This window comes from Lucilia sericata, unplaced genomic scaffold (genome assembly GCF_015586225.1).
Source record: "Lucilia sericata isolate MDLA Ls3-8-SP2 unplaced genomic scaffold, ASM1558622v1 Contig000812F_arrow, whole genome shotgun sequence".
NCBI classification, from domain to species: Eukaryota; Metazoa; Arthropoda; class Insecta; order Diptera; family Calliphoridae; genus Lucilia; species Lucilia sericata.
Window position 1 is genome coordinate 214,248 of NW_023994804.1, and position 14,768 is coordinate 229,015.

Sequence of the window (14,768 nt, forward strand, 5' to 3'; positions counted from 1 at the left end):
TAGTGGAGTTAGGTCGGTGAAACCGCCTATCTGCCTCTACTACAGGTTAATCTCCGATAAATTCAGAAACTCCTCTAAACAATCCTGGCACAGTAGGATGTATTGCAGAGTATTCAAGGTCTTATGGCCGAGGTTTAATGCCAAGGCAAGCAGTATACTATCAGGATTGGACGGGAGAAATATTAGAATTCTTGTAGGAGTGATAACCGGTAACTGCGCAATAGTAGCCTTTTTGTGTATTTGGGTTTTTAACACACAGGAGTTTTGTAGTTTGTGTGAGGACGAAGAGGATCTAGAGACAGTAGAACATATTTTGTGCGAGTGTCCTGGTGCACAGAGTCTGAGGCGGAAATGGCGAGTAGTATAAGAAACATTCCAGGTTTTGTCAGGGGAGTCGATTGGCTATTTAGGTGTCGGACCTCGTAGAATTCTCTTCCAATACTATTAACATATCTATTAGGATAGGAATTCATTAATTTCACACTTATCTCTCTATCTTCATTCTGTTTATTTTATCTCAGAGTGGATGTATACCTCTTAGGTATACAACCCTTTTAATCTAAACTACTTATTTGAATCGATTGACCACATCACTGCTCCTTCTACCTTCCCCATCATAATCTATTTTCCAAATTCCAACACAATGCACTACATGAGTAGAAGTCATACTCTGAATGTTGGTCCAATTATATTTCAGACAAAAAAGATAAAAACTCATTCTGTAACACGAAATTCTCACAATAATTCCAATTCAAGCATAAAACTAATAACATTTGGTTCTGCGACATCAAAATTAAACGTCTTTCTAATGTTTCTGATACATTAGAAATAGAAATTTTGATATAAAATATTGCACCGATGACTATAGAAGGACATTTTTAAATAGATAGATTTTAACAAGGAGAACTGATTTACATCTTAGATAAGAATACCTTAAACAGTTTGAAGTAATTTATTAACAGCAACTCTGTTAAAAATAACTAAATATATACTTGAACCACACTAATTTTTAGTGTAATCTAAACTTTAATATTACACATTTTTATTACTTCTTCAAACTCATTCTAACATATTTTTTTATTATTTTAAATTTCAGGAAGTTGGCAGTATTATCGGCAAAAAAGGAGAAATTGTTAATAGGTTTCGCGAAGAGGTTTGTATTATTATAATCGCTAAAAACTAAAGTTAACAATGGTTTAAATCAGTGCTGACTTTAGTAAACATTTTTAAAATAAGTGATTGTATTTATATTCACAATAAAATATTTAATTTTTTTTATTATAGTCGGGGGCAAAAATCAATATATCTGATGGTTCTTGTCCGGAGCGTATTGTAACGGTGTCTGGTACAACCAGTGCAATCTATTCGGCATTTACCTTAATCACCAAGAAATTTGAAGAGGTTTGCATTATAACTAGAACCACTATACGTTATATGATAATATTAATCTTCTATTTACTTTTCCTCTCAAGTGGTGCTCTCAATTTAATAATGATGTTGGTAAAGGTGGTAAAACACAAATACCCATACGCTTGATTGTGCCTGCCAGTCAATGTGGATCGTTAATTGGTAAGTTGTCCATAAGGCAACATCGACTACTATATTATTTTATCTTTTAATTATATTGTTGTTGAGAGACAGTTATTAAATACCTACATAAATGTCGTTTTTCATTAAAAATTTTACTTCAAGGCAAAAGTGGTTCAAAAATTAAGGAAATACGTCAGACAACAGGCTGCTCTATTCAGGTGGCTAGTGAAATGTTACCAAATTCAACTGAACGTGCCGTTACCTTAAGTGGTACTGCTGAACAAATAACTCAATGCATCTATCAAATTTGTCTCGTTATGTTGGAGGTATGTAGCTTTTGCGTTTTTTTTTTTTTTTCTTTCTTTTTAAAATATTTACTTTTAATCACTTTTTAAACAACATTAAAATGCCATTTAATTCTCTCTTTGTATTTGTTTATAGTCGCCTCCTAGGGGTGCTACCATCCCTTATAGGCCAAAACCCCAAGTGTCAGGACCTGTCATCTTGGCTAATGGACAAGCATTCACCATACAGGGCAATTATGCTGTACCCGCACAAGAGGTAATTTAGCATGAACATTTTTCCTTTTTTTGTAACCTCTTTTCCAGTCAGTCAGTAAAGTCAATTTTTTACTACTTTATACTACTACTCTACTACTACTACTACTTCTACAACTTTGGCTTATTTTTATATAAGATGCCGTATACATTTATTCTACTTCTCTTTCTCTACATACATCTCTCGATTAATGTTTGTGTTGCGTATATAAACCACATTTTATTATTTTCTCTTTTCCTCTTTATTATGTATGAATGCTTTTTCATATCACTATATATTTAATAAACTGCCCACTACCACCGCCACTACCACCTCCATCTCATTATCCTTATCGTATTATACTAAAACATTTTTGTTTGTGTATTTTAAATTTAACCAGAAAAATTCTTTAAATATTTTGTTTTAATGCTACACATACTTAGCTTTGCCAATTATCATAAAGTTTTTAAGCGAAAATATTTTAAAATAATGATAATTAAATTTATACATTTAGAAAAGAAATCTTTTATTTCTCTTAAAAATGTTTGTGTTAATTGGTCATATGTGTATTTAATTTTACAATCGTAGGGAAACCTAGCGATGACCCACCCTCTTCTATAAACCAAACCATATCAACCAACCAATATCCTTTAATACCCACCAAGAAAAGCATTCACTTAAAATTTCTAGTTTGGTTATAGTTAGAAATACTTCAATAATAGTATTTATTATAGTTTTTACCTCCTCTACCAACCAACCAACCGTTCTCTTCCTCAACATAACAGTTTTGTTGTTTTTGTTATTGTTGATGTACTGATTACAATTATATTTTTTGTTTTAGTTAAATTCTTATATATTTTTTAATATGTATTTTGCACTTTTTCTCTTAGGTTAAGTTTTCAATAATAAAAAAAAGAAAAAGAATAATATTGAAAGAAATTTTAAATAAAATGAACTAAAACATTTTTGATAATAACGTGTAACAAAATATTTGAAGACATACGAAGGTCTCCACTACTCTACTCTCTATGTGTTATAAACTCTACACTGTAAAGAGTTCCTTTGATCGGCTGAGAGCATAAAAGGCTTGATTGATTAAATGAAAATATGTATTAAGAAAAAATAAAAAGTAAAAAAGAAACACACAATCTTAAGGCTTTAACTACTCTACTACTACCACTCAACTACTACTCTACTACTACTGCTACTTCCACTGACAGCTTCATATACTGTGAGCTTAAAATACTCGTAGGAATTAAGTAAAAAATGGGCAACATTTTTACGCTAGGATGAGAGGGCTCGTGAGCAGTTGATAAAAGTAGGTCTATCATCATTTTACACTTGCAAAATTTCTTGTAATTAAAAATTACTTAGTTTAAATTATAAAACAAACAAATAAACAAAAATAATCTGTATTCACTCTACCACCAAAACGCCACTACCAAACCAAACCGAACCAACCATTCAGTATTGTTGTTAAAAATCACAATTATATATATATGGAAACATACGAATATATTTATATTATCCTCTATATATCTCTCTCTCGATATTATACGTCCTTTTAAGATTTCAACAAGAAAAACTCCCCCTATGAAAACAACAACCAATTCCTCTTATTTAACATTTCTTATAGAATATGGTGTTAAAAAAAAAGTATTGTTTCAATGTCATAATAAATCAATAAAAATCAAAATTAATAAACAAAAAGAATTAAAACAAACAAACAAACACCCACTCACACACACATAATTAAATGTCCCCCAAATAAAAGTTAATGGTCACTTTTGTGTAATAGCCAATAATACTGTAATGTATCTATCTACTACAAGATTAATTATAGTTTTTTATTTTATTTCAATTGTATTAATTTAATTTGTGGTTTCTAATTAGATCGTTTACTTAGCATAACAAACAATACCAGACCGCAGCATACTTACTTTACTTTACCATACCACCATAATACCACCATCCAATAAGGAATACTACAAAACTTAATTCAATGTGAATTTTATACATATTAATTAATAATTTAAAATCAAATCAACTCAAATTTCCCTGCCCGAGCCCTCACATATCTCTTGCTCTCTCTCTCTATCTATCTCTTTCTCTCTTTTGTTTCTTTTGTTCCCTTAAAATAAAGCAAAATAAAGTATAATTAAATTAATATTTATTTAACTCCAAAACTCATATCGTTTTATCATCTCGCCAAGTTAAGAATAAAACTTTACTTACGTCCTACAACAATCATTAAAACTAAACTTATTACATTTATAGGAAAAGTTTTAAGTATGTACTTATTATGTATATATGTTTGTATATCCTCCACCTTTGTTATCGCAATAAATGTCTATCGAATCAATAATTTCAAAGAATTAAATTATTGCAGTTTAACATATTAATACTAAAAACACAAAGTCCCAATTGAGTGGTAATGTAATTGATGAATAGGCTTAGTTGTGAATATTTTATGAAACAATATGCAAGTTGTTTACTAATGTCTACAATTCCTTTAGTCGCAGAAAAGCATTTACCAAACGCTATGAATTCGTTCATTAATAGTAAGAAAAATACTATTGCAAATCTTGGAAAAGTATTGCAGCTGTGATTTTTAATACTTGATCCTTTTTTTAGACTTTTTATAACCGATTAATAGTTATAGAAGGAAAATCTAAGCGAAGTTCGGATACATTTGTTTGTCTATTTTATATCAATATTTGTAATATAGGATGCTGCTATTAATCGCGTAAAACTGCCGATGTAAAATATCTCTAAACCACAACCATTTCGTCCTCGTAACAATTAAAAATTACGTCTTTCAAATCAATACAAAGTAATGAAAGTGAGCAAGATGGAAATTAATAAATAACAATTTCATCTGTTTGATCTAAATCAGTAATTAGAATTAGTCCATCTTTATACAGACTTTTTACTAAAGTAGCGGTTTGTCCCGAGAAAGTGTACTTTTTGAAAATTAAATAGTTTTGATATTTTAAAACAAAGCATTTTAGGTTTAAAATAAGATTGATTGATTGATTAACGACCCAAGTTAAGATCTTTTGTGCAGCCCTTTTGATTCACCATTGGAGATTAAGTTCTCCTAATGTTCTTGACGGTGAGAGATTGAATATTTCATTAGGCGAAAGAAATTCGCCTCCCAGAATACTCACTCTGAGAGTCCATAGTGGCTGACAGTCACAAAGAACATGTTTAGAGTTTTTCATCATGCATTTCACAGAATCTGCATAACCTCGTGACATTGTTATCAAGAATGTGCTGGTCCACAGTGTCCGTTATAAAGTACCTTTAGTAATCTTAGGTCACTCTTGTTAAGTGACAGTAACTTTTGGGATTTACCTTTTATTAGCCTTTTGCCTGTCTGAGTCCTGATATTGACTCCCAGGGGCTTAGAAATTCAGATGGAACATATGAATCGCATTTTTCCCCAATGTATGCTTTGGGTTACTAAAGAATGGTTCTGGTCCAATAAATGTGCGCCTGTTTGCCAGACAATCTGCTCCTTCATTGCCAGAGTGTCCTTCATGGTCAGGTACCCTACATAGTGTAAGTTTATTATGTCTACCCAGTTCATTTAGAGATGTCAAACACCCGAGCTGATTTCATATGACAATAAAGCCTTAAGGGCTGCTGGACTATCCGACATCACAAATATTTGTAATCCTCCCAGTTTTCTCCTCAGACATTCTCTAATGCAAATAATAATTGCATATACGTCTGCCTGGAAGATTGAGCGGTAATTACACATATGAATGGCCTTTTGAAAATTTGGGCCATACTTGATCAGCCAGTTCCTCAATCTTTCCTTACATCATTTAAAAGTTAGATCAATTGCATACTGCTTCCTTTCGATATGGTTTTGTCATTAGATCCAATTACAAATATAATCAGATCATAAACGTAATCATAAGTTCCTTGAGGACAGAATCTGGTGGCCCAGTTGATTCTCGATATACCAAATAGGTCAAACCGATTGACTGTGAATGTTAGCATTCCCAGCGTTCAGTTTTTAATATATGCCGGTACTAGGCGTATTATCAAAGAGTCCTTGAATGTCAATAAATGAGCACATGGTTGAAGCCTAGAGCCTTCTCAATTACGGTCGTTAAAGTTTATCATAAAATTAGATTTAATGTAAATCAAATCCTTTATAATTACTCCTAATTTTAAAATAGTGAACCAGTATTTTAAAATTAGAGTGTCGAACGACCTAAAAAATACGCTAAAATGGTGGATGCTGTACATATCATATAATTGAAATTGTTCAATTTTCTTTAATACATATTACTTTGGTTTAATAAATACAATAATTAATTTATTTATTTTAGCTTTATGTTTCCTTAATTTGGCAAATGTGTCCATAATCCTTTTAGGAGATTATTTTCACAAGTATTGGGAATAAATAAATTTTTCCCTCCGTAATCATAAAGTTAGCAATAGCTTATGCATGGTTTATTACGCATATTTTTCATAGAAAGTTTCTCTAATATACCATTCATAACTTTATTAACACGTTGACGCTCACTCAAAAGATGATAAAAACACTTAATTTTTGATAAATTCGAATACTTCGTTAAATTCCACGAATACTGCATAAATATAAACTCTAATCCAAAGTATTGATGATATACTCCGATTAATAGATAAATCAATATCTAAAATATAACACTATATGACGACTAAAGACGTCATTTGAATCTATGAACCTCCATGCTTGACGTCTATAGACATCATATACGTCAACGTGTTAATCGTTTAAGAATACAAGATCTAAACTGTTCAACAAAATAAAACAAAATTAACCTATTCTCAGGCAAGGCATTGTAATATATAAGTTTCCTATATACATATATTGCTATTTAGTTTTATCGTTTTAAAATTTAATACATCCACAAATATTTCTTAATTTTTTATAATTTTTCTCTTCGATTGCATTAGACATTCAATATTTAGTTCCAGGATAATTTGTATTATTTCCACAACTTATTCTTAAAAGCACGATTATATCATTACACGTTCTATTTTGGTGTTGAGATCAATGGCTTTTGTTCAAAATTGTCACCTTCGGAAATGATTCTATGGAAACGTTTTGGAGTAAAACGTTTCATTCACTTGATTTAGAAAAGCATTAGAAAACATACACACCTTCTTAAGAACAATTCTGAAACTTTTATCTGTTTCCATTGAACTAGTCCAGAACCAGTGTATAGCTAGTTCCAAAGAACTAATTCTTGGAAACTCTTTGGAAATACTTTGGAATTACAACAGAATTCCACAGAAAGTCTCCATCAATTAATGGCGTTACTAGTTCCAAGGTTGCTGTTCTAGAATCTTAAATAGTTTTGGTTGCAGTCGTTTTAGAACTAGTAGCTTTTAGCTTTTAGAGAACTGATGTTCAATACCTTCCAAGAAGTTATTTTAAATGTGAGATCTAACTTCCAATAAATGGAAATAATCGTCTATATTAAATTATAAAGGTCATAGCCCATATAGTACAGTTTTTGTCATCCAAAAGAACGAACATTTTACCAAACTTAAAAATGGATGTTATTCTTTGAAAATTCAATGAAATATTTTTAATTAGAGCATTTGAAACAATTGTATAATTGTCTAATACTTTTCGAAGAAATGCATATAAATAAATTAATATGAAATATAGAAAAGTAAAATAAACTAGCATCCATATTAAATCCATTATAAATAATTGATCATATAAAAATTTGGTATTTAACATTAATTATTTTATTTGTGGTTTATAAAATATATAATTTTATATTTTTGTTGCAATACCTACATAAATAATAAATTGTTGTAAATATCTTTTATCTAAACTTTTTTTTAATTGATTTATATAATTTTTCTTTTTTTTGTAACAAACTCACCTAAAAACTGTGTACGAAACACAATATATAAAAAAAATCAATTCTACATCAACAACAACAAAACAAATCAAAAATTTAACACATCTTTACTTTACAACTTTAAATTAAAATCTATTCTACTGAACTCTACTCTACTATACTTCATTATTTCTTATTTTTTTTTTTGTTCAATTTGTTTAACGATAACGACACTTCTATTTATTACACTTGCAATTAAAAAAAAAAATCAATCTATATACAACTATACACCTCTTTAGACCTGTCCAGTATTTCCACTTGCTTTGGCTACCGGTGGTCTACATGCTGGTATATCGGGTTTAACGGATCCTTTATTAAAGGGCGCACATTTACCAGGAGCAGTACCAGCACACCATCACCTACAGCAATTGCCCGATGTGAGTTTTGGTTGAACGAAATTGTTTGAAAGCATTGCATTAATTTTTGTTTTTCTACCCCTGTAATAAAAAAAGTACCACCACCACCACCCCCCTTTATTAGCCCCACTCACAAACCCCTACTTTATTGTTCGGTAATTTCAAATGCTTGATTATTTTTATGAATACCACATAAAAACAGGAATATTTATTAATTTATATGAAATGCAATTTTATTTTTGTGTTTCCTTTCCACATTTAACGACTAAAGTAAAAAAAAAAAAAAACTAAAGAGTCTTTCCCATTGTGTGTGTAAAAAGTAAACAAAAAAAATAGTTTGGTTTTAGTGTTGTGTATCCCCCCTTCCTACTACTACCCTTAGCTAAATACTTTAAGGTCCTGCGTTTAAAATGTTGCAAGAAATAATTGTAACACATTAGTACAATGGTAGCCATGTCACGAATTTGTAATATTTTATTTTCTTTTTAATTGATTTATTAATAATTTGGAAAAACTTGTAAAGACTAAAAGAAAATCGTTAAAAATAATAAACTTTTTATTTCATTATAATCACTTTCTAAATTTTCATTCAGTTTTTAAGTGATCAGAAATCATAAAAATTAAATCGCATTTTAGTGAAATTCCCCAAATAGCAGACACAAACCTGATTTATTTTAAATGAAAAATCTTTTTTAGATACCAATGTTATCATTTTAAAACTCATCCAGAAAGGGCGGGGTTTTGTGTTGGCAATCAAATGCCAATTAATAATCAAATTAGTTAATCTAAAAAATTAATCTGATGGTAATCCCTTTTGATGTTTTTGAGTACAAGATTAAACTTCTCAGTGTTGCCATACAAAACAACAGTAAACGTCATTGTTTGTTATCAAAACAGTGCATATTTTATAAAAAAGAAGAAGACAATTGTAAATTTAATATGAAAATTAATGAAAACATAAATTTAAAACAAAAAAATGTATTTTGAAGTCTCCATGATTTATACTAATAAATAAATAGAACATTTTAATGTTTATATTTATAAAAATTGCATCAATTTTTTGCATCAGCTGTTTACACTTTTGCATTTCATGCTTAAGTTTAAACCATCTCCATTGGGCGCTTAAACTTGCAAACAAAATTAACTAATTGAGTACTCATAAACAACTTTCCATAAAACATTGATCACTCTGACAAATTATCTAAAAATGGACCAACCATTATAGCAACTAGTAGCGATAATGTAATTTCTGCAATAAATAAATGTTATATTCTAAATCCTTATAACTAACGAAGTCCATTTAGCTATATCCGTCTGTCCGAGTATTTGTTGTAATCAAGTTCCTGCTGACCATAGATATATCCAGACTTGCTACCTATAATCCATTTTCGATAGAATTCAAAACAATTTGCAATTATTACTTTATTAACGATTTTCTTGGTCTTTTCATAGTAATTTTTATTTATTTATGTTCTTTTTAAAGTTTTTACATCAATTATTTTTTAATGTTGAAAATGCATTTTTCTAACCTAAAATTATTGTCAATTTTGAAATGCCTGCTACTTTGTTTTAGTCAATTATTTTGCATGTTCATTAATAATGATTAAAAATTATGAAAAAATACACAATTCTCTAGAAATACACACATAGAAACATAATGTAAATGAAAAGCAAAAAAAAAAAAAAAATAATAATAGAAAACATATAAAATGAAAAGATGCTGTAGGTAATTGGTGTACAAATGAAAATCCTTTCAAATGGCCCTCGAATTTCTGTCTCTCCACTTCCATTCTATCCACTTTTGTCTCATCTCTCTAGATGACATATTGATTTCCTCTCTACACATACTTGTACATAATTGTGATCTACTACTACTACTAGTATGTATTAATGCAGTTTCCAGCTTGTGAAAGTCAACCCAGCTCCATACCACCAACGCAGTTTGTAAATTTCCTACTTTTCCTGTTCCTTTAACCAATCTACTATCATTTATACATATTGCCAAACTCAACTCTCTACACTTTTTTTCATAAAATACACACATAAGTAATACAATCACACACAATTAAAATTAGTACTACGTCTTTAAAACAACATTTGTTTTTGTTTTTTATTTTTTAACAATTTCTTCTTTTAATGTTTTTTAATAATTTCTTTTAACATTGGTTCGCTAAAATGTTTGAAAAGACAAAGTGGTTTAGTTTATATAAAACTAAAACTGGGTCATTTTTAATAATTTAATGAATTGTATAACGAAATTAAATTTAACCACTTTTGTAAAACTGGAAATGTACATGCTGTAAATTGAAATTGCATTTTTATTATCTATTTTTATTGTTGTAATTTCTGTGTTCTTTTTTTTAATTATTTTATTTTCGTTTGATTTGTTTTTGGTTTTAAATTACTTTGAAATTGATATTTTTGAGTTGAATTTGTTTTAATAATTCTTTACTCTTTATATTGTATTTATACAGGTGGCTAAAAATCCGTTGGCTAGTTTGGCAGCATTAGGTTTAGCCGGTATGGCACCGGCTAATACTGGCGGTCTTAATCCCACAGGTTGGTATTTAAGAATATATTGAATTTCCAATTAATTACTCAATAATTTTGTTTTCCTTTTTTTAAAAAAGCAGCTTTGGCTGCTCTAGCTGGTTCACAGTTGCGTACCGCAAATACAAATCGTGCTCAGCAGCAACAGCATGAAATGACTGTTTCAAACGATTTGATCGGTTGCATTATTGGCAAAGGTGGTACTAAAATTGCCGAAATACGTCAGATTTCTGGTGCAATGATACGCATTTCAAATTGTGAAGAACGTGAAGGTGGCAACACCGATCGCACCATCACCATCAGTGGCAATCCAGATTCTGTAGCCTTGGCACAATACTTAATCAATATGAGGTAAGTTTTCGTCAATGTCTTGTTTTCTTTTGTTTTCTGTTACTTGTTCGTTCATCACACTTTACGTTTATGTGTCCATAATGTTGGTCCTAATAAATCAATATTGTATAACAACTATTTCTGTGTCTTCTTTTTATTGTAAGTGTGTGTATTTGTTTTTCTTTTTTTTTTGTAACTAATTCTAATTGTTATTTAATTAATATAAATAATAATATTACTGTAGTTGTAGTTGTGCAATTTTGTCGAATTGATTTGAATTGAAACAAATGGACAAATTTGTTTTAAATTAATGAAACATTTTTAAAAAGCGAAACAATTAAAAGTATTTCCATCATAAAAGGAGAGGAGGATCTTTGTTTTCTTTAAATACATAGTTAAAACTTTATATAACTTTTTGTATATGTAAGCGTTCATTTTTTCTCTTAATTTATATACAAAATGCATTTTCTTTTTTAATATATAAAAGCAAAAATTATATATTTTTATTCACATTACAAAACAAAATCTCATCGTTTATACAACAACTTTAAAAGATAACCCCTTATATTTTTGTTATATACTCCTAATGGTATATAAATTCCATTTCCAAGTTATTTTCCCATCTAACCCCCCACATGTCCGTCTTCATTGTTTTTTTTTTAATAAAAAAAAAAGAAAAAACCAATAAAAATATTATTAAAATATCCTTAAATACAAATTTTGTATTTGTAAACAAAAACTTCAACTAAATAAAAACAAGCAATAAATAAATTAATATTTATAAACGTTGACTGTTTAATTGATTGATTGAATATTTGATATATACATATAAATATATACATACATATTAAATAAATATCGTACGTAATAATTACAATTGTATTCACCACCTTTACAAAAAAACGAATTATATGTTAAAATTCTTCTTCTTTATTGGTTAGTTTTAAGTCTTATTGTAAATCTATTTACTTATAAACGTGTTATCAGTTACAAAACAAATGACAATATAAAAAAGGGGATTGATTGTTTTTTTTAAGTCACGGCTCTGTTATAGCAGATTACCGACCAATCAACCAACCTACACCACCAAACCACCATCATGAAACTTCTAATTAATGGTAATTGGAGATAAACGACGTTCTAATCCTTAGTAATTCCTGGTTTTAAAAACATACACAACTATATATTTAATCCATTTAGAAGAGAAAATCCTATTTTGTTAACTTATTTGAATGCAAATAGATTTAAAATTTATACGAGTTATTTTATTTATATTATTATTGTATATTAATATGTTTGTTAATATTATTTAAAAAGCGGTTTTATTAAAATAAAACTAGAACACTTTTACCATGAGTTTTTTACATTTTAAAATATTTTATTGTATTTAGATACAATTACTTTTCAAAAGAGTTTGTCTTAAAAAACGCTCTTGTGTATATACTTTATTGAGTGATTTTCTCAAATTAACTTAATTAAACATTATTCATAAAAAGTTAACAAAGGTTTATACAATATATTTTGTATGAAAATTTGTCTTATAAACCTTTGATAAATTGTTATGAATAAAACCAATCTTTAGGTGAACGATTAGGGATTAAATTAATCCTCGAAAGTTGTTTTTGAGTACTCAGTTAACTAATTTTGTTTGCTAGTTTAAGCGCCCAAAGGAGGTGGTTTCAACTTGAGCAAGAAATGCAAAAGTGTAAACAGCTGATGCAAAAAAGATTAGTATAAATTATGGAGTCTTCAAAATAAATTTTTTTGGTTTTAATTTTAAGTTTTCATTAATTTTCATATTAAATTTACAATTGTCTTCTTCTTTTTTATAAAACATGCATTGTTTTGATAACAAACAGTGACGTTTTCTGTTGTTTTGTATGGCAATATTAATTAAATTAATTATTTTTTTTAAATTAATATAAATTTTTGTTTAATTCTTAATTTAATTATAAACATAGGAAAGACACTATCTAAAAAATGCAGATTAGTGAGTGCTTCGGAGTGAGGACTAACAACTGTTTGCAAAAATAAAGCTAATAAATCTGAAAATATACTTTAATACATATTAGTTTTAATTTTTCATGTAAATTCACATATAATTTTAATAAAACTAGGAACATTTTATATTCTGTGTTGAAATTACTATTGCCAGTTTTAAAATTTTTATATCTTATAACAGTGTCTCAGGTAGGGGCTATATCACAACAGATTCTATTAAATTTTTTTGTAATCACATTACATATTTTCTATAGTTTCGAAATTATAAAAAAAGTTATAGCTTTATTTTATAAATTTTATTGTATTTGCATTCAAATAAGTTTTACTTACAGCAAACATTATTTTCTATTGCAAAAAGAAACGCTTTTGCAATAATTTCAAATAATAATATCTGTATAAAATCCCTAAATATCCACCAAAAATCCCTCCTTAACCTTTTGAGAGAAACTTAAAATTAATATAAAAAAAATAAAACATTTGATATAATTCAAAATGTATGAAATGAAAACCTCAACTCAATTCCACAAAATCATTGTCAGTGATATATAATAAAAAAAAATTGAAAATTAACCATCACTACAAATTAAACCTTATCATCACCATAAAAAAAAACAAGAAAAAAACAACAATATCCTATTTTCCTTTTCTCTTTCTCTCTCTCTATTTATCCCTTTTTACAGCGTCGAATTGCAGAAGGCAAATCTCCAAGAGGCAAATAGTGCAACAACAGTTAATGGTACCACTGCCGCAACAAACGGAGGGCAAATCAATAGTAGCAACAGCAACACTAATCCAACAAACACAAATAATATAAAACACAACAACATCCACATTAAGTAACAATATTTCGAATAGCAATAACACTAACACAACAACATCATCATCATCCCCAATAAACACAACAACAAGTGTTTTGAACTCAAACAATACATCATCTACAACATCAACATCAACACCACCACCAACACCACTAACAAATCCTTTAGCAGGCAGCTGCCAGCTCATTAGCTTCAGCCATACCACTGGCCCAATTACTGGCCCAAACCAGGAGCACTTAATGCCCTTACAAGTCTTACCGCCCTCGGTAGTCTGTCCGATTTATTAGGAGGTCTGGCCACATTGGGTGGTCCACCAGTCCAAACCACTGGTGTCATTCGCACCAAAACTTTTGCTTCATCACGTTTTCGAAATCATAATTCGGATGGCAGCGCCGAACCCGAAAAAGCTCGAAACAAAATTCAATCCCTATTGAAACAACCACTAAGAAGACTATGAAGTGTGCTGAGTATTACAATAAAAAAAAAAAAGTAAAATTGGGGTTTCTTATTTATATTAAAAGAAAATAACAAAAAACAAAAGAAAAAAATATGCAAAATGCAACCAAAATTTTTAGAAGCTTTAGATTTGTACAAAAAGTAACAAAAAAGTTGTAAAACATTAAAAATATTTAATTCGTCGTATATGTAGTTTTGTAGAAAGATCTTTTAGGAATAAGTCTTGCCGACTTAAATTTTATTTCTATTTTATAGTGTAGAATTGAATTTAT

General features: G+C 28.9%; 1 protein-coding gene across 1 annotated transcript in view; it reads left to right on the plus strand.

The window, feature by feature from the left end:
* The window catches only part of LOC119608246 (poly(rC)-binding protein 3-like), a 129,110-nt gene extending 114,598 nt beyond the window's left edge, over window positions 1-14,512 (plus strand). The window contains 11 exon segments of the mRNA XM_037962574.1: window positions 1,097-1,153; window positions 1,285-1,401; window positions 1,473-1,569; window positions 1,693-1,856; window positions 1,972-2,091; window positions 10,816-10,900; window positions 10,975-11,242; window positions 13,903-14,034; window positions 14,036-14,210; window positions 14,212-14,262; window positions 14,264-14,512. Of these exon segments, the coding sequence (XP_037818502.1) occupies window positions 1,097-1,153; window positions 1,285-1,401; window positions 1,473-1,569; window positions 1,693-1,856; window positions 1,972-2,091; window positions 10,816-10,900; window positions 10,975-11,242; window positions 13,903-14,034; window positions 14,036-14,210; window positions 14,212-14,262; window positions 14,264-14,497 (1,500 nt within the window). The 3' untranslated portion in view covers window positions 14,498-14,512.
* Window positions 14,513-14,768: the final 256 nt, after the last annotated feature.